The following is a 21250-nucleotide window of genomic DNA, read 5'->3' on the forward strand; positions in this document are numbered from 1 at the left end:
CTGAGCGCGCCGGTCCCGCCCCACGCCCCGCCCCATTGGCCGCCGCTCCGTAAGCGGTGGGCGCCGATTGGCCCCGGGAGCCGCCGCTCCGCCGCCGCTCCGCAGCGCGGCCCCGCCCCAACCGCTTCACTGCGCCCCGGCCTCCGCCGCGTCGGGATGAGCCGCGCTTCCCCATGGAGACCAAACGGGCCGAGATCCCCAGCAGCGTCCTGGACGACCTATGCAGGTACGGCCGTGGGGCGGGGGTGGCCCCGGGGCTGCGCTGCCGCTGCTGCCGGAGGGCAGGAAAGGCGCCCGCCCCTGCGCGGTGCGCCGCGGGGCGCGGGATGCTCGGGACGCGGAGCGGGTGCGAGGCCGCCCGGACCGAGGGGCGGCGGGCGGGCAGCTCCCGCGGCGGCCGGGAAGCGGAAGGACGGGGTTCGCCGCGCTCCCCCCGAGCCCGAGGCTCCGCCCTCCCGGTGGAGTCCGTCCGGGAAGGGCGGGAAGGCTGCCCGCGGCACCCTCTGGAGCTGGTGCGGGGCTGCGCGGGGCGGGCCGGCGGCCGAGTGCAGGGGGCAGGGCAGGAACGTTGTTTCCTGCGGGGTTCGGGCCGGAAAAGGTAGAGCTGCGTCGGCGGTTTTTGCGCAGGTGAAAGAAGAGCTGGGAGCGTGGGGCTGCCGTGACGTGCAGCCGGCGCCGATGTGGTGCTGCTGCTGTTTGGAAGGGCGGCAGGGAGTCCCTGCTGTGAGTTTCCTCTGCTGGGAGGGAACGTGCCACCGGCCCGGGGACACCCTCGGTCGGAAGCTGCTTGTCGGTGCTTTCAGAGTGAAATGCTTTTCTTGTTCCAGGGGCTTTGCTTATTGGAATGAACATTCCTATACCCCCTCATCAACCAGTGGCCAAGTTTGGTTTTCACCACTGCCTTCCTTATAATTCCTCTGTTGGGTTTGTAGCCTTGTATACTTTATTTATGGATTCCTCACCTTCTTACAATTCTTCTCATGGCTTTGTAGCCTTGTGTGCTTTATTTATTTGTTATACTTTTATTTCTCATCATCTTATCCAATTTTCGCATGTGATGACACAAGCTGCGTGTGATATTTGGCATGAAATAATCCTTCTGTTTTACCACCTCCAAGGGATTCCTTATGAGGTATTTATGTAACAGAGGGAAAGGTTAATTATGAGGGAAGATACCCCACTTATTCTAATTACAGTTTTCAAATGAGTGAAAATGTTTAGAAGTGAGAATACCACAGGAAGGTAGAACTGTCCTGATCAGTATTGTTTTCCATTTGTCCAGTGCAAGAGTCAAGCATTTGTGATAGGCATGTAAATTTTCAGTTCCTTAAATCTGGCCTCTAAAGCATGTTTCTGTTGTGTCTCCTTTGGCCTCCATGCAGAGAGAGGAATTTGCCTTTCGGTTCCCTATATGACACATATGACACAAGATTTAAGATTTCTTCAGAAAATCCAGAGAGGAATTGCAATGAAACTGATACAGCCTGTTAGTGTCACTTCTGTGGGGTGACTGATAGAAGAGCACATGAGTATTTGAATCTTGCATTGTAATAGGATCACTCCCAGTGTCTAACTATGTTTCTTTGAGATGCTGTCATCTATCTTAGAAATGGCATTTTGTATTATGATTGTGTTAATATTATAAATGTGTTATAAAAATATCTGTAATTTCCTACGTTCTTCAGTCTATATATGATATTAGTGGGAATTTTGGTAGAAAGTGACAGGCGATTTATCCTGCTCAGTTACTGGGTATTGTTAAATAACAACGTACAGGTATCCATGTCAGTTTTTTTCATGCTACCTTGTGCTATGGAGTTGTTTAACTGAGTAAAGAAGTGGATGTGCAGAGACATAATGTGGGTTTAGCAGCTTCTTGAAACTCCTTTTGTCTTGTAAACAAGGGCTGTTACCCCATCTTTGGACTTCAAGACTGTGGCTGGTTCACCTTGCTCAAATAGCCAGATGCTCACCCAGCCCCTCTTCAAAAAATATTTGAAAAAGAGCTTTTTCTGCATCCTTGTTTTTCCCAGGGGAACTTCATGTCGGCTTCATCCTTTCATTCTCTACTCTCCTCTGCCTCCTCCCCTGCAAGCAGCTCAAGGGATAGGGAATGAGGGTTGTGGTCAGTCTGTAACACAAAATTCTCTCTGGGGCTCCTTCCCTCTTACGCTTTGCCCCTGCTCCAGTGTGGGATCACTTCTACGGGCTGAGGCTCCTTCAGGACATATCCATCTGCTTCAGCATGTGACCCTCCACAGGCTGTAGGATGGACATCTCCTCTTCCTTCTTCTTCTCCAACTTTGGTGTTTGCACTCTTGTTTCATGCTGTTTTTTTCACTACCTCTGCCTGTCTGGTATTTTTGTCCTTAAATACACTTCCCCATAGGCTCCACCATCTCGGCAGCTGCCTCCAGCTGTGTCCCACAGTGCGTCCAGCATTAGCTCATCACTGCCAGCACCTGACAGCTGCGCATATAGCAACTTAGAGATGCCTGTTGTTAGCACTTCAGTCGCTCCAAGTAACTGAGAAGTTAACTTTTTGATTAATAAGTGTCATTGTAGTTGGCTTTTCTCTTGTTCTCTAAGTCTAATCCCTGGCATGTTCTTACTCCTCTTTGATACTGCTGTATATTTTATCTTTAGATTTATGTTCAGCTTCACTGCTGGGGCAAGCAAATATCATCGACTAGACGTAACGTAGACTTTTAAGTTTTTATCTTTTAGTTACGGCAGCTTTATAGATAAGTTATCTTTTCAACAGTCATAATAGAGCCTTCAAAAGAAATTGGGAGTGGTGGTGCCAATAGAAAATTGGCAAGTGGCAAAATGTTGGTGTGAATAAGGTTATTTATGCAAGGGAGAATCACAGAGTGCTTTGGGTTGAAGGGACCTTAAAGATCATCTTATCCCACCCCCTCTGCCAAAAGCAGGGACACCTTCTAGACCAGATTGCTCCTGAGCACTTCTAGGGACAGGCCATCCACAATTTCTCTGGGCAGTGTGTGCCAGTGCCTCATGACCCTTACAGTGAAGAATTAATTTCCTATTATCTAAACCTGCCTTTTTTCTCTTTAAAGCCATTCCCTCTTGTCTTGTCACTATGAAATTGTAAAAAGCCCCTCTCCAGCTTTCTTGCAGCCCCTGAGGTCCTGCAAGGCCTCAGAGAAGACTTGCTCCAGAAGGTCCCCATCATCTTTTTTTGGAGTTCCTACAGCTGGACACAACACTTCAGGTGAGATCTCACCAGAACAGAGTAAAGGGTGAGAATCACCTCCCTCAACCTGCTGTGCACACTTTGTTCCATCACAAGAGTGGACTGGGAGCTCACAGTGGCAGCTCATGTCAAGATTCTCTTCCACCAATACCCCAAAGCCTCCTCCCCACAGCTGCTCTCCATCCATTCTCTGATCAGATTGTGTTTACACTGTGCTTGGGATTGTCCCAGCCAAGGCAAAGCACCTGGCACTTGGCCGTGCTGAAATTCATGAGGTAAACACAGACTCCCTCTCAGGCCTCCCGAGGTCTTCAAGGCTATCTGGCCAAGGCCATTTTTCCATGTGAAAATTGGATAAGAGGATGAGAAATAAAAGTATAACAAATAAAAAAAGCATACAAGGCTACAAAGCCAGCAGAAGAATGATAAGAAAGTGAGGAATCCATAAATAAAGTATGCAAGGCTACAAAACCAGCAGAGGAGTGATAAAGAAGGCAGTGGTGAAAACCAAACTTGGCCACTGGTTGATGAGGGGGTATAGGAATGTTCATTCCAGTAAGTTTAGCTGAGTATGGACCTACTCCTGGAAAACAGGAAAAAATTAGAGGAATCAGAATGAAAAAATATGTCGATACAGACTTAAGAAATCAGAATGACGAGAAACAAAGCTGTTAATTGCACTAATTGACCAACTGCCAAGAAACCACAGGCATGACTCCCAGGAATATCAGCCTGGCTTTTGTATCTGGTAGGGCTTTAGACCTGGGGAGATCCCACACTTGGGGTTGAGGGGAGCACCACACAAAAGGAGAAGCAAGGAGGGACAAAGCAAGGGTAGGCAGAAGGGAGTATAAAAGAGGCTGGCTGTAAAACTGGGCGAGTTAGTGCACTTCTCTGTTTGACCCTTCTGCCCAAGTGTCACAGACTGTCCTATCTTATATCTTGTTAGTAAATATTTATTTTTGTCTGGATAGCTCCGCTCTGTACCCCCTGTATATGTGTGCTCCAAGGATGAAGTGCCAGCTGCTGGTGGGAGCTGTGTGTGACTGGGCAAGGTGTCAGCTGCTGGAGTGAGGGAGCAGATCTCAGTGCAGCCGCTCCCGGGAGGGGTCTCAGCTCCCAGTGTCTGGGTTGGCAATGATGAGTGTCCTGGAAACCAGCTTGTGTGGGGGAAGTGGTGTGAGTGAGGGCAGTGAGGGGCAGAGCACGGGCAGCTGCAGCAGGACTGTGGGTCAGCACCCAGACGCTGGGTGGGAGGGGTGGGTGTCTTCCCCAGACCTGTTTGTGCACATGTTCTCACTGGTAAACTTCAGACTGGACCATCTGGTGGGGCAGGGACCTGTATGATGGGTGTGAGGGTCTGGGGTCTGGGCAGGGCTGTGGGGTGGAAAAGATGCCTGTGCCAATACTTGGGGGACCTGTGAATGTGTCTGGAAGCCTGGGTATCAGGTGTGTGCCTGCACCAGTGACCTTCTGTCTATCTTTGGCTAGAGTGCCTTAGAGAGGCAACCAGTTCTGAGATCCTGTGACAATTCATGCTTGTCAGATTTTAAGTAAAGATAGAGTATACTTTGAGCAATGATATTTTGCACTTTTGGAATTTTAGCTGGTTGCACTCAGGAACTGAATGCCAAAGATCTCCATCAAATGATTTAAGTTCAGTGGGGTGTATGACCTTATATTTCTAAGAAGGAAGTTCTGCTTTTGATACAAATACATAAATAAATAAAGCTTCTTCTGCTTAACTAAAATTGGCTATCACACAGTGCTGCTAAAACTTTTATCTCAGTGACTCTTATTTGTGTGCCACTATCTGGGCTAAACCCAATTGTCCACGTTCAGTTTTAGACTGAGGAAATTTGTAGGATCATATTGAATTTTAAAATCTGTGTAGATTATTAGTTTACTGTGATTTTAAATGAAAATATATAACTATGTTCAACTTGTGGCCTGAAAAAAATAGCACTGAAATATCAGAGTTTGCAGATGTTCTGTAATGGTATTGTAAAAATGCTTTCATTTTTGTAACACAGCCATTTAAGTAAGTTGTCTTCACACTCCCTGTTTTCACAACAGTTAATTTACTTAGTATATTGTAGTTGATGTTTCTGAAAGATCATAATAATCCATTTTCCTTTATGACTTTAAAAGTTGTATTTAACTCTGTGAAAACCTTTTACTATCCTTCTGGAACATGAGGAGGATCTGGTGGTCTGTTTGTGTGTGCTAATGGATCAAGAATTGTAGTGTTGCAATGTTTTATTGTTAGCTGTATTTAAGTCAGTAGATTTGGCTAATCTTACTCTTTTTCTTTCCTGGCAGCCGATTTATTTTGCACATTCCAAGTGAAGAGAGGGACAATGCAATCAGAGTGTGTTTTCAGATTGAACTTGCCCATTGGTTTTATTTGGATTTCTACATGCAAAACACACCAGGATTACCTCAGTGTGGGATAAGAGACTTTGCTAAAGCTGATATCCTTTTTATTACTCTGCTTATTTTCTGTCTCAGCGGTGAAGTGCGAACTGAGTGTTGTTAACGGTAGGTATTTCATAGTATGGTAATGTCAGTTCTTGTATTAATGATTAAAAGTTAGCATTGCTAGGTATGTGATGTTACTGAGTTCACTGGTTCCATAATTTTGTGGCACCCACAAAAGAGATGTTTCTTGGACTGCTAAAGAACTATGGAAAATAGTTCATTTCTGATGTTTGAGGATTTTTTCTCATGGTTGTAGTTTGCACGCTAGGTTGGTTTCAAGGGTGAGCTGTTGGTGCTCTTCAAATGAAGTCCACATTTTAATTCATTTTTAAGTAACTAATGAGATAAATATTAAAGTAGTTGAAGGTGGTATGTGTTCTGCCATGGGCAGTGGTATGTATTTGTTGGAAGTTTCTGTAGGGTAGAAACTGCATTTTTACTGAATTCAAATGGTTGGTCTTTGCTTTTTTGTTTTGTTTTTTGTTGCTTGCAAGGGCTGCTGGAATCTGTACTGTCTAGTCATTGCTAGAGAAAACTTTGTGGCTTTCATCCAGCAAGCTTTTTAGTTTTAACCTTGTCCCTATGTTCTTGATGCAAGATTGTAATATTGCTTCTAACTTTGAGGATAATATTATCCATGGTTTCACTACACAACATACTTAACTGTTAGTTTCATAATATATATTTACTTTGAAACACTACAGCTTTTAACAGTAAACTGTAAAAATATGGTTGTGTCCTGTTGGTTGATGTTATGCTGTTATTTGATATATGTTTTTAATTATAAATATATTTTCAGATTAACAAAGTTCTCCTAGTAATTGTAGGCAGTGCAGAAAAAATGCAGTGTAATAGATGTTATATGTTCATTACACATTTCCCTTTCTAGCCTATATTTGCCACAAATATTAGTTCTGCTGCAGTGTATTTTTAAGTATTCTTCTGTGGAGTATTTTTTATTGGTATTAAAATATATGAAATATATAATATTAATACTTTGATTAAGGACTTGCAGTATTTCTCTCAAAATTTTAGAGTTATAGAGGTTTATATTTTCTGTGCATGATTAATTGTATTAGAATTTAGATTTCTGTAACTATATGTCATTCAGTATTTTTTTAGCATAATAAATACTGAAGATAGGATTCTGTGCCATAATCTTAACAAATGATTGTGGCAAAAATTTATTCCCATTTATTTCAAGCACAAGGAATTGACATTTTTTCTGTTTTGCTCACTTCAAAATTAAGAAAATATGTGTTCGCAAATAACAAATATTCAAAATAACTGTTATGGGGTTACTTTTTTCCAAAATTGCCTTCCTTCAAACAAGCACCTTGTGCAATCTTTTTTCTTGGTATGGTTTTTTTTCTGTTTTGTTGGCTTTTTTTTTTGGGGTGTCTTTTTTGTTTGGTTGGTATTTGGGGTTTTTTTTCACTTATTTAGATTGTAGGAATTGCTGAATTACTTGATGTACTCTGACTTTGTGTTTGGTAGTGGATTATTCATAATATTTTTTTATTTTCAAGAGAATCTATCATGAAAGGAGGGAGTGAGTGTTTGGTCTAAAGGAGGGCAGGGAGTGTTTGGTCTAAATTTGGAGTGAATATCTTTTGTATTCAGTATGTGCCTTGGAGCTGGCTAAGTTTATCTTCCTTAACAAGCTGCTATACTCTTCAATCACTGCCCCTTTTTACTGCCTCAAGGTGAAGATGTACAAAAGGTTTTAGATGAGTGGAAAGAATACAAAATGGGAGTGCCAACCTATGGTGCAATTATCCTTGATGAGACACTTGAAAATGTAAGTATGGAAATAGTTGTGAAGGACTGTCTACAGGGAGGGATGATGTATGCTGGCAGAAGTAATTCTTTGTTGTTTACATTTTTCTTCTGAAGAAATTTGCATTCACTGTCAGATTCTCAGAGATCTGATAATTACTTGATATTGATGGCTGTGTACAGAAATATAATGTGAGTCAGTAAACACACTTCTGCATGCTTTCCTTCTCAGATTTTATTTTTTTATTCTGAGTTACACGATTCTGTAAAATATTTCAGTGTTTTTGCTAGAACGCAGCAAACCTAATGGTTTCCTTCCTTGAGGCTAACATATTCTTTTGGAGAACAAGGGGATGGTGGAGGGAAAACATTTAATGAAATTGGTTAGAAAGCCTGCATATTTGACAGTTGCATTTTCTTGTATTTTGTAGGTTCTTCTGGTTCAGGGCTATTTAGCAAAATCTGGTTGGGGATTTCCAAAAGGGAAAGTAAATAAAGAAGAGGCACCTCATGATTGTGCTGCTAGAGAGGTAAGTTATATCAACTCCTTTAAGGTAAAGAAGTGAAATTTTTCTGAAATCAGGATATATGTGTTGGGTGAAAAGGCACTTTACTAGGTGATCCTGATATTGAAATCATATGAATAAATAATCTGTTTTTGCAGTCATCTTCTGGTGCCTTTCTGAGTTCCAAAATGGTAACAAGGTTGAGGTTATATATTAAAATAAAACAAAAAAAAAAAAGTTTAGGTTTCACATTCTTTTGCATTAATGTGCTAAATGAAGTGAGTGCTATTTTTAAACTTCTCTGCTGAGCTGTGAATTTACATTTAAGCATTACTTGTGGTGCTTGGGAAATCTTATGTAATTTATGACTTTTGGTGTATTAATTTCAAGGGTCACCATAACTTTAAAAATGTGGAGAAATGGGAATTCAGCCTATGTACACTGGTCTGTATAAAGAGGCTAAAGAGCTGAGTTAGAGGTTGTAGAATTTCATATAAAAATTGTGAAGAACTTAACTTTTCTATTTTTCAGTTATGTTCAGGAACAAGAATCAATGTATATGGCAAGTAAAATCTGAAAAATAAAATAATCTGTGGTATTTATTGCTCCTGGAGCAATAAATTGCTCCTGGAGACCTAGATATATAGTGAAGCTGCATATTCAAAATGGCCTGTAAAAGAATATTACTGGTACAAATTCAGTGTTCATTCAACATAATACTTTCAGAGTTTTTGAGAGAGAAAATTAAGGTGAGGGAAAGTAGTATGGTGCACTTAGTGTTCTTCAATTGGACTGAATCAGTATCCGGGAAATCACAGGATATGGAGTTTTTGTTTGTTTGTTTGTTTTAAGTATACCTATCAAGGATAAACTAGACAGCTACTTCAAGAAGGAGTTACATGAAGTGTATCTTCCTCTTTACTTCAAATTATGCCTGCGAAAGCATTAAAGGGGGCACAGTTATAGTGGGGAAAAAAATCTTTTGGCAGTGTTGTTAATTTGAAAAATCTATTTACGTTTCACTAGTGAACAGCACTATTGTTATAATCTTTTTTCCATCAAGTTAGATTGTCATTGTGGATAGACTGACAATTTATTTTATATCTGAAATAAATCTTCCAACTTCTTTCACTGGAGTCAGCACAGATCTGAAACCAAAAGCTGCATCTGTGTAAAATCCGACTGAAGAGGTCTTCACTTGGCAGTGCCTACAGAGTTCAGCAGTACCTCAGAAGCTGATGAGGACTAACCCCATCCATATTAATAAATTGCTACATGAAGGTGTAATAGAATTGTTTCAGCTTGCATAACAGGTTTGCAGTTTCAGAGAAATCTAAAGCATGTAGATAATTTTTCTATTTCTGAGCAAACCTCTGTGTGTAAAGGCTTGTTTTTCTTAGCAGCTTTCATGGATATATCTGAAAAATCATCATTCCTTGGCTTGTGGTAGTAGGTTGTGAAAGGATAATTCTGAATACACACTTATTAACTTCTTCTAAATACTTCTCAGGTGTTTGAAGAAACTGGGTTTGACATAAAAGATTATATCTGCAAAGAGGAATACATTGAGCTGCGAATCAATGATCAGTTAGCACGGCTGTATATCATTCCTGGAGTTCCAAAGAACACAAAATTCAACCCCAAAACTAGAAGGGAAATTCGGGTATGTGCTACCTTGTCTGAATCTATAGCAACTTTGCAGAGGTTGATTTTTAAAGTCAGAAGTGTGTAAAATAATGAACCCAATAAACACAATGAACACCTTAAATGCTGGGTACCAGTGGCATCTCTTCACTATAGGGTTTTGTGTTGACTTCTTGCAGCTTGCCATCAAGTCTGATACTTGACCATCTGTCTGACAGCTCCATTCATCATGAAAAGACAATAGAGCATGGTGCTAAAAATACAATTCTCCTCCTCTTGTAGGTGGTGTATATATTAATACTTTCATATTATTCCTAGTTAAAGATGCAGATGTAATTAAATATTTGCAAGTTGTAATTATTAGTTGGGGACATGCAAAAGCCTACATATAAAAAGGACAAATTAAGGATTGTTTTTTTTCTTTCTTTCATGGCTAATACTGTCAGATTTAAAAAATACTATATATCATGGAGGAAGCTGGGAAGGGGACAGAAAAAGGGAACTATTTTGGATGTATTGTGTACCATTAGGCTTTTAAAAGGTATTGTGAAAGGGAAAGAAAAAGGCTCGGGTAGCAACTTGTTGGAGCCTTTGTCAGTGGTATCAGTAATCTTTGAAGTTTGAATATTTTTTTCCTTTATTATGTCAATTCAGTTTAAAATAGCTATATTTCCATACAGATTGTGTCACTAAACAGGGCAGGACTAAATTTCTTGCATTAGAGACCTGGGTTTTTTTAATATGACATAAGATGAAATTTGAGGGTTTTTAAAAATACACATTAAATATGGTACTTTGTAGAACAGTGACCATATATGTGGGAATGTTGAAGCATTCTTGCAATGACAGAGTTTTGAAGATTTGTTTTCATCTGATCTAATGCCACCAGGCAAACTGATTTTGTACTCCCTGTAGAACTATATTGAAAACTTGTTCAGTTTGGAACTTATTTCCATAGTTTGCATCTTATGTGGGCCTGGGGCTATCAGAGTAGATTCTGTGATAGCGAATCTCATCAGGGTTCTTCTACACTGTCTGTGGTCAGAATTCTTGATTTTGTTTCCCCATTCTGCTAAGTATACAGTTTTAACTATAAAACTATAACATATAAGCAGTAACACAAATCCTATCCTATCCCCATGGTTTTTTTTTTGTTTTATAATAAAACCTGAAACTTATTGTCAAACTAAGCACTCTTCTTACATTTTGAATGGGTATTGGTGGTCCAGTGTTGATAACACTTTAAATAAAAAGTTTTTGGAAGTTATTCAAAGCCTGTACATTTATTTATGGCATTCTGTGTGCAGTGGTTTGAGTTGGTTTGTTTATGAAAACTCTTATTCAGAGTTTAGTTGTTGAATAATACCTTTCATATTTTAGGTGCGATATCACGCACTGAGTTTGTGCTGTACCATCTGCTACTGTAGTGGCAGTCAGAAGAGTTAATTAACCTTCTGTGAAAAAATGCTGTTGTGGCCTGTTAATTTAAGTCTTCCATGGTAATTTTTTAATTAAGGGAAATAATTGTGGCTAATACACATGTGTAACATTCTACTAAGGCTACAGTGGAGGGTATTGTGATTTTATTTCTTGTTTTTCTAGAATATTGAGTGGTTTTCCATCGACAAATTACCATGCCACAGAAATGACATGACCCCGAAGTCCAAGCTGGGTTTGGCACCTAACAAATTTTTTATGGCAATTCCCTTCATCAGGTATGTTTGAGATGAGGCAAATGCTAGGCCAGGGTCTTTCAGACAACTTTAAGTTCTTTAGATTTGTTTTGGTAAGTAGATCTTGTTGTACTACTCCTTGCTCACAGGCCATTGAGGGAATGGATTTCCCGAAGGAATGGAGACTCCTCAGACAGTGACAATGGTTTTTCATCTGCAGGGAGCGCACCCTCTAAGTCCAACTTGGAAAAAGCTAGGTAAGAACCAGGTCGGTTTAACATCTCTATATTCTTTCTTACAAAACACTGGTCGTACAAATATGACAATATTATAGAATGAAAATCATATACAATACTGCTTGTCCTTTTCTCTTTCTCCAAGGATTTGTGTTCCAGTAGTAGGTAAATAACAGAAAAATAAGCATAGATGTATATCATAAACTAGTAAGTAAGGTGAGAACTTGATTAATGTGATGAGCCACAGGTGTAAGAACTGAGATTGTTTCCTCAGTCTTGTTTATGGGAATCAAAAAAAACCAACCAAACAAACAGGAGCTAAAGCAAGTAGATAACTTCCAGTGCTTCAAGTCCAGTATTTTTGGCACTTCTGCACAGGAAAAGTAGGATTCTCCAAAGCAAGACTGTAAAGTAGTCTAGGAAGTGCTAGATAAAATCTGTGGGAATCAGTAGGGGAATATATGCTGCTGGCTTTAGATTCAGCTGAGTGAAAAATGGTAGAGCAAATGTTGAAACCTGTAGTCCCTATGAGAGGACTTCAGTAATTTGAGCCAGGGCAACATCAACACTGAGAACAACAGGACAAATGTTGATGTGGACTTGGCCTCTTGTCTGTGGAGATTGCAGATGGCAGTGAGCATTATTAGTTTTTTCCATACTAGGTTACTTAAGATTGTCTTCCAGATTGTTACCAAAAAGCAGAAAATTTTTTCACATTTGTCTTCTGTTCTCAGTAGATTTGAAGTTGTGTTGTAAACCATCTTTGTTTTCTTGTACTAGATCCAAACTTCGCTGTAGTCAGCAGGTGCTTACAGATGGCTTTTCAGGAGAGCACTTGGTGAAGCCAAAACAGACACAGAAGCCATCTAATCATCCTGAGGTATCTGAAGTTTTGAAAATAAAGGTAGGTTGTTTCTTAGGCAGGCATATGCATCTGGACTATTTAAAACAGATGTATTTGTTCATGAGGGTTTCCTCTCTAGGACAAAATCAGTGAATTTCATCACCACAGAATGCAAAAGTAGAAACATGGGAGTGGGAGAATACTCTTGGGAATTCTTTGATTTATCTAACGGTAGAAGGGATGGTATTGGGTAGCAATTATGTTGTTTCATGTACAGATAGTAATAAGTACATGCCATTTTACTGTTATCTCTAGTATATCTGCATCAGTGCATGGAAAATCACGTAACTGAATTAATTGTGTAATAATTCTGTCCTTTTCAGTGCAATAGAGAAAGAGTAACAGTTGATGGCCCTGTAGCTTGAGTTTATGTCTGGTTAATTTCAGTGGGCTTCAGTTTTTCTGCAAAAGAAACTGTTAACATGTTTTGAAGTTATTTGGAGGGAAGTTTTAGTTACTAAGTAGGAAATCTTAATCCAATGATGTCCAATTCTGCCATTTAAACTCTTCCCTCTACTTACTTTGGACTTAGCAGCAGAGCCAGAGCCTGAAGAACAATGGCAGAAAGCAAAATCAAGACACTTCCAGCCAAAAGAAGCGAACAAATGGACTGCACAGTAAACCAGTTAAGCAAAACCATACCTTGGTAAGAAACATGCAGTGTCTGTGTCAGTAATAGGTTCCAGTAATGCTTAACAAATGTCCAGGACAATGTCCTGCTGAAACAGAGTGCCTATCTATCAAGAGTATGTTTGGTCAGAGTATTTGATACATGTTTGTTGATATATAACATTTCCTACCTTTTATGCATATACATCTATAAACAAGCATACTAAATTTCAAAGTTTCCATTTTAGGAGCAGGTAGTTTTAGCTGTTGAAAATTTGTCAGCTGTTTCAGTACACAATCCTGCAGCTTTCAAGGTTCCTGTCATGTAAAAGCCTTCTGTGGTGTATAGTAACAACTCGGTGTAGTACACATCTTATTTATTCATGTATGATGTCTTTCTGTAAGCATAGGGATTTGTTATGCAATACTTAGAAAGTAGTAATGTAAATACATATTATTTCCCTTCTCTCTAGCAAAAAATATTGAGAGACAGACTTGGCTTTGATGCCAGAATCTCATATAGCTTTTCAATCATACAGTAGAGCTCGTTACAGCAGTTTGTAAATTCCAGTGCCACACTCTTTGTGTTTTACGTTCCCTTGCAGTTACTAATTGTGTTTGTCCAGTTCTTAGTGGGAGTTTGCCCAGCTCTCACTGGGCTGTGCTCTCTTTTATAGTAGAATGTGCTTTTGAGTCCCTGTTTTTTATGGCTCTTCAGTATATTTTGTTGGGTCTTGTGCAGCAGTGAGCCCCCAGTTCTCTATGCAGCTCAGCTGGCTTGTCCAGGCTTTAGTTTTTCTTATTTACAGGCTTTAAATGAGATTCTTCCCATTCTTGGGTTATTGCCTTCTTTCTCTTATTCATGTAAACATAGAGAAACCATAAACTTGTCCTAAAATCCTCACTGCAGCAAGAAATGTTTAGTTTTGTTTGAGTCTGAGTGTAGAGGAGTGAATTGACTGCCCAGAAATTTAGATGGATAGGAAAAATCTGTAATGGTAATCTTTAAGAGTTTTCTCCATGAAGAACTTAATGCTCTATAGTTACTTTATAGACTTTTCACAAACTTTTCTAAATATTTGTTTTTTCTGTTTCACTTGTGTTTTCATGATGGTCAGTCTTTTGAAGTTTGAATATTCTGTGTCCAGTGACAATTTTCTAGTGTAATTTGAAGGCCAGGAAATTCTTAATTTGCAGAGAGTGCAAAGAGCCATATTTTTTTTGTATTGGTGTACTTAAAGCAGCAATACCTGGGGCTAAAACAACTCCTCCCTGGAGAGTTTTGAGTTGGTGTCTCTAAAGCATGTTAATTTAATTGGCAGTAGCAGCATGTTTGCAAATACATTCCCCTTGCCTCTTTTGGGACAAGAGTCCCAAACCATCATGTGCAGGACCCGTCCATCTTAAAACAGTTAGAAAGTACTCAAAATTTTCCCCTAGAAGTCTGCATGTTACAAAGGTTTTAGTGACTGTTAAAAAGTTGCATGATTCGGAAAGACTTGTGGATTTAAACATGTTTGCTACATCAAGTAATGTGACAGAATTAATGCTGAGTTAGAGGTAAAATAATTCAGCCATTAAGTGTGTCAAAGCAAACCAGCATGCCTGTTGGATGATGCTTAAATATAATGCCATTTCTTCATCAAAAATGTGTAATGTATGGTCATTCTCTTCACCAGAAATGTGAAAAAAAGCTTAATCCAAGAAGACTTCAAGATAACTTTGAAACAGGCAAGTGCAGTCAGAATTTTCATCCACCGTCCTGTGCTACAGGCTGAAGGCACCCGAATAATGATGGTTGAGGGCTCTTCCTCAACCATTCCTCATGCCAACCTTCCAAATCTTATAAAGCCATGTTTTTCCAAGGGAGTCTGAGGTTTTACTTGTTTATTAATGAAAAAGGTACCATTTCATGCTGGTCTTGCAATTCTTCTCTTTAATTATTAAGACTGAGTGATCACAAGGTGGCTGAGTGAAAAAGTAACTAAAAGCTACTTTAGAAAAACAGCATTTGAGTAAACATAGTGCTGGTAACTGAGCGTTGTTTTAAGGCTTTCTGTCCTGCTAGTAATGAGCTGCAGCAGAATGCACACAGTTCTTTACTTACTGCTCAGGAAACAGTGCCATTCTTTTCTCCTTGTTAAGAAATGGCTATTGAGAAATGAAACAGTATTATATGTGTAAAAAAAAATTATATATATATATATATATATATATATATATATATATATATATATATATATATGTGGCTATTGAAAGTATTTCCAGAATGCAGTGAATTTGAAGATTTATTCTAGCCTCTAGATAACTTGTAAATATGGCTGTTTTGAGTTACCGTCTTCTGTTTATGACCAAACATACAGGTTTTGTTATAAATATTAATTGAGTATATGTTTGAGGTATGGCTTTGTGTTGCTATTGTTACTTTTATTGACAACTGCCCATTTAAAATTTATTTCATACTTTTTAAGCAGAAGCAGCCTATGAGATGTGTTGCTCCAGCGAAGACGCACTGCCAGAACACGTAGATGGACATTCTACGGCATGCAATGGCCATTACAAATTTGCTTTTTCGTCAAGAGCTTTCTTGAGTTTCAAGTTTGACCATGATGCCATAATGAAAAGTTTTGACCTCTGACAGCAAACTTATTAGAAGTAAGAATCAGACTTGCCTGTTGCAATTGAGGGGGTTTCTTATCCAGCCTTACTCTTTCTCAGGAGTTTTTTATTTTGTTTTGTTTGTTTGTTTTTAAATGCAATGCAGGGACTGATGGCTGGTTTGGAAGGGTTTGTTCTCTTTGCAGTATGGAAGTGGCATAGTCAAGTGTTGCACTTTAAATGCAGTCTAGCCTTTGTCCACAAAAGTACCTTTCCAATGTTCAGTTCACTTGTTCCTAGCTGTGCATTAGAGGGCATTCTTTTTACTTGTGTTTTATTTTTTTGTGGTTTTAAATTTTTTTTATTGTAACTTGCTGTGTTTTTTTGTAGAATGTCATTGACTTTTTTTTAACTGTTGGAGTATACCAGCTTGCTAACCTTTTAACTGTTCTGATGTAAATTATTGGACTTGTTTGTCATTATTTTGTAGAACATTGCAATATTAAGCAGTGGCAATAAACTAATTCTCAGAGGACACCTCTGTCCTAGTGATTTTGAAACGAAGTTGCACATTTCAAACCTAGTCTCAGCCTGTCATCCTTTCTCTGTACTGATTGTTTGCCACAGATACCTTCCCTCCTTCACACTGATAGGTTTTGTTGGCCGGCAGTCACTAGTACTTGAGTCAAATCTATAGCATGTTGACTTCTTGTACCTACTCTTCCTTGGTCTTCAATAATGACACTCAAACTGGGTAAAATTCAGCCCTTCTAAGTGTCTAACTTAGCTCTTGTGCACTGCCCACAGCTGCATAAGCAGTTACAAAGCAGCTGCTTGTGAAAAAAAGAGAAGCTTAAACTTTTCTGTGAGAGGTAACTTGTGTAGAATTTATACTGAATGTAAATAAGCCTCTGTAGATCTTGCTGAGGAGAAAGGCAGGTGCATGGGTAATAGAGGCATTGTGTGACACTGAACAGCTTAATCAGACTTCCAATAACTATTCCAAGGGTGTTCAGTATTGTATTCTGTGCTGTTGTCCTCAGATCTCTTGTGTAGTGTATCTGCTCTGTATATATCGAGTAGTATTGAATTGCACTTGGCAGTTAGCATTTAAATGATCTAGCTTCATTTATTTTCAGCTACAGTGCTTTCTTAGGAAAAACATGAAAGATGGGATGGGGATGGAGAGGAGGAACAAAAAACCTGTAAGATTTTTGTGATGAGGGTGATGAGCTATTACATCACCTGCAAGTCAGTGGGTTTTGAGCATCTGCGTTGCAGTGGAGAGAAATGCACTGGAATAATTTGTCACAGCAGCTTGTGATAGCAAGCATGTCCCAGATTTAAAAATGGACTTTTCTCTAGAATAGAGGTAATAGATAACTTGATAGATTGAATGAACTACACCCTTGTAGTGTATCTACATGCACTGAGTTTTTATGCAACTCGTATGTGTCATCGAAAACCAAAATCCTGGTCTTCCTTCAACCACCCTACTTCATATACCCTACCTAGTGTTTTCCTCAGAAATAGCTTTAGAACTTTCTCCTGGATTGTTATTCACCTGCCTGGCACCGGGTGATTTGGAACTCTAGTGCTGTAATAATTTTGGCCATGGGAGTGTTCAGCTTCTGTATCAGTCAACAGGAGAAATGGACTACAGCATTTCCTCCTTCTGGAGGACAAGGGTTCTGAGGGCCTTGTTTTTCAAGACCAAATTGTGAAATAGCTCAATCAAATAGCTTTGACTCACTTTTTTTTCTTTTTCTTTTGTTTTTTCTTAAATGTATCCAAAGGCCATACAGTGACAAAGAAGAGTAATTGAGAGGGTAGGATTATGCTGGAGGAGGTTACGTTATTCAGCTTCAGGTGAATACTAATCTTTAGTTACTTCTTTGTGCTATTTTAGTTGATTTCCCAGCAAAAGTGCCTTTACTCATGGTGAGGCAGAAGTTTGTATCATATCCTGAGGCTGCTACTGCCTGTGGAGCTACTAGGACTCTCCTAAGGCATAATTAAATAACGGGCTGTGGAAATCTTTTTATAAATAAGTTGACTTTTCAGATAAATTAGTAATAGGTAATTTAGTGCTCAGTGAAATAATGGGGATGTTGATGAAACAGTGAACTTGGAGCATCTGTCATCTGTTTGGGAAGTCCTATCCCAGGCAAGAAGTCTTTAGAACAATGGAAGCATGTTCTATGAATAGGACATGCTGGCTGCCCTCTGTTTACTGTTTAATTTTTTTCTTCTTAGTGAAAGGTTGGTTCAGTATAAGAGACATTGGTTGCTTCATTAAGCAACCCAAAGTGAAGCTTATATGTCATTCATTCTAGTAAACCTAGCCTTAATGTGAGTTGCAAATAAATGTGATAAATATGCAATAACTTACTTGTTTGTATAAGGATACCTTTTCCTGTAGTAGCATTGCTTTCTGCTTTCTTAGTAAGGTTTATCCTAAAACTGTCTAAATGTGGTGGCATGTGATCTACTTGGTGGATCCACTTGGCTCCAACATGCCCTGCACCGTGAACATTTTGTTTACTGTTTATGTTCTTATTTCAACATCCCTTTAGAATTGTATTTCTAAGTTTAGAAGTACTGTTTACATTATCCTCCATAAAACAGTGAAGAAATAGCAAGTGAGATACAGGCCTTAGTTCTGTGAGTTTTTAACTTTACAGGAGCTAGACACAGGGAAATATTAACTGTTTGCATGTCTGACTCAAGAGCTGGTGTAGAGATACTTGAAAAACAAACACTGTCAATTTGAGAATGCTGCCATTTTAGGGGTTATTCAGATAATGAATGGTCAGTCAGCGTTCTTGGAATCAACTTGCAGAGTAAACAAATATTTAGCAAAAAAACCCTACAGCTGTGTGGTGCTAGGAATCTGGTACTAGTGTGCAGTTTCTAGTACTACATCAACTCCCTGCTTTAGCATGAGGTTTTTAGCATGTCTCCTCAGAATGCTTCTTTTACTTTGACCTTGGACTGAAGAGTGGCTGGCCCAGTTAGTTTAAGTGACTGAAGTGCTGCTGACTTCAGCTCCTTGATGTACATCAATCATCCAGCTTTTGAAAGTAACTGTGTCTTGCATAGTTTGAAGCCTGGCAACAGGGGTTCTGGGAAGGAGAGGGGGAAATAGCTTTATTTATTGCACAATCAGAGTATTATTTTTTAACAATGTAAATTCTTTAGACCAAACATACATAAATTGTTTCTAATGAAATTTTGGGCCTAATCACTGTTCCAGGCTTCTGTGCTGTGTTTCAACCTTGCTGAACTAATTTGGTGATTTGAGAACAATACTTAGTAGGTGATTTTCTTTCACCTACCCGTGAAAGAGAACTGTTAGAGATGTAACAGTTCCTTTTAAAAACAAGGCAGGCTTCGGGTCTGGCTACTTCTAAGGTACTTGCTCTCAGATTGTAATTTCAGATAAGAATACAGTTCATCCACCCTTTACTTAATGTGGTGATTTGCTTTTGCACTTAGTTATGGTGTGAAGACCAGACTCTACATTAAGAATCCAAACTCCAATATCCTGTGGTGCACGACAGCACTGCTGCTCCAGGGGTAACTGGCTGCCCAGTTGTGGGGTCAGTAGGCTGCTTAGTCCTCAGATACTTGGGGTTTTATACAAATTCTGAGCAACAGGTTTCTTTTCCAGAGGTAAAGCCAGGTGCCTTCGTGTTTGAAGTTAGGAGGTTATATTCTAAATGTGTTAGGAAGCTCATAGTTATTGAGAATTAGTAGAATAGTCTCTCTTGTTGATATTGATTTCTGTAAATTAACTGATTTTAAGTCTTGCACTGTAAATGTTAAATAATCTGGTGCTTATACACAACTTCATAATTTCAAATTGTTTTTGTTATTACAGTATTTCAGCTTTTGAAACAACCAAAATTATTTAAGATACAGTAAATTTATACAAATTAACTGAAGGTGCTTTTACAGTAAACTAGACTTAGAAACTCTTCCATAATAGGTTTTTGTTCATATGCATTTATAGCAATAGTGTAGTCAAGAATGGAAGTAGGCTAAATGCTAGTATTTGCACTGTTCTTAATCCCGTATGTAAGCACTGATAGATGCAGTAGTATTTGTGCTGTGTGTGCATTTCACTTTTTCATGTAGCTTGTGAACTTAAAAGGAAGTCAACATTAAACAATGACATTGGCCGTATTCAAGATTGTACCAGAGGAACTATTCCAGATTGGTAGTAGTACAATAAAACAAAATACTTGGGGTTTGTCTTTCCATTGAAAATGTTAGGTTCAGCAAGACTTAACGTTTTGTACAGATTCAGCTTTACAGAAACCCCTATCTTTAAATTGTTCTCAGCTCTGGCTGCTTTTGGGAAGTCAAGTGTGTCTTCGAGTCCTCCTTCAATTCTTCCAGGAAAAAAAAAAAAAAAAGCTTCCTTTTAAGTAATTGTTAACATTTCAGAGTACAGAATGTTTAAATTTGGAAAGGTCTCTATGGATTTTACTGAAAACAGAGTATTTTGTAATTTCTAAGTGTTTATATTGTTGATCAGAAGAACTAGCTTCTTGTTTCCTGTATGGGTTCAGTGCCTTTAAGAAAATGATTACAGCTCATGGAGCATTAATCATTTTAAAATAAGGCATTCATAGCTTTTTAAGAAAACATCCTGCAAACACAGTTCTCTATGACACATTTCCAATGGTGAGAAGAACTTTGCAAATTTTTTAAGCATGTTTGATCAAAATTATTAAACTGTTGGGATGAAATTTGTATCTTACTGGTTGGGTACATACTTTTGTTATGCAGAAAATGTATGGAAAACCACATGATTAAGAGCTCTCAGCAAATACTTCTTACGCCAGTACTTGCAACAGAACTTTAGAGTGTCTGCATGGCACTGCGCTATGTGGAAGTTTAACTTAACCCCTGAGGAGCAGTTCAGCTGGGTTAGCAAGGCACTTTCACCATTAAAAAGCAAAACAGACCCCCCAGAAGAAGGTGTGGGGTTGTTAATCCAGGCAGAATGTTTGATTGGTGTTCATGTTCCAGGACCTGGACTTGGGCATTGCTTCCAACCAATGACACTTTTCAGGGCAGCACTGCATGCCTCACAGAAAACAGGAGCCAGTGCTTTGTGATGTGGCTCAGGCATGAAGGGTTATGTCTTCCTCCTGTGTGTTAAAGCTCAAGAACTCGACCTGTTTTCCTCTGTGTAAGTGGCGCATCGATGCTCACTTGAGTAGAAGGTTCGTACAGCTAAAGAGTTGAAACCATTACAGATCTTATACAACTTCCGTTATGTTCTTTGGAAGGAAGTTTGCATTAGTCAGCTCTTCAATTGTATTAAGTAGAATCTGTAACTACCTGTAACATCTGCTGTACTGATGACTGTGATTTTGTTTGTTATAAATTGATTCAAAACAGAAGCACACCGTTTAGGAGACTATGACTAAGTTAACATTTGCTTCTATATTGTTATTTTTTCCTTTGTAAAATTAAATTACTTTATAAATAAACATATTGAATACTGAAGTATGACTATAAGGATTGCTGGTCATTGTGGAATGTGATGGCTCTGCTGCTGGCACAGGTTATTCTTTCACTGTAGAATG

General features: G+C 39.1%; 1 protein-coding gene across 9 annotated transcripts; it reads left to right on the top strand.

The window, feature by feature from the left end:
- Window positions 1-47: 47 nt before the first annotated feature.
- On the top strand, window positions 48-21170 carry DCP2 (decapping mRNA 2). Of its 9 annotated transcripts, none has more exons than XM_030257341.4 (11): window positions 48-226; window positions 5540-5691; window positions 7372-7499; window positions 7909-8007; window positions 9494-9646; window positions 11230-11342; window positions 11450-11557; window positions 12317-12440; window positions 12976-13086; window positions 14729-14780; window positions 15521-21170. In XM_030257341.4, exons 1-11 carry the CDS (start codon window positions 174-176, stop codon window positions 15685-15687), a joined length of 1260 nt encoding a protein of 419 aa, XP_030113201.1. In that variant the 5' UTR covers window positions 48-173; the 3' UTR covers window positions 15688-21170. The 9 variants fall into 9 exon arrangements, with proteins under 9 accessions (XP_030113201.1, XP_030113199.1, XP_030113202.1 ...); XM_030257339.4 differs by having other exon boundaries at window positions 49-226; window positions 12973-13086; XM_030257342.4 differs by having other exon boundaries at window positions 51-226; window positions 15524-21170.
- The last annotated feature ends 80 nt before the right edge of the window (window positions 21171-21250 follow it).

The sequence above is a fragment of the Taeniopygia guttata genome, chromosome Z (assembly GCF_048771995.1).
Source record: "Taeniopygia guttata chromosome Z, bTaeGut7.mat, whole genome shotgun sequence".
Classification (NCBI taxonomy): Eukaryota; Metazoa; Chordata; class Aves; order Passeriformes; family Estrildidae; genus Taeniopygia; species Taeniopygia guttata.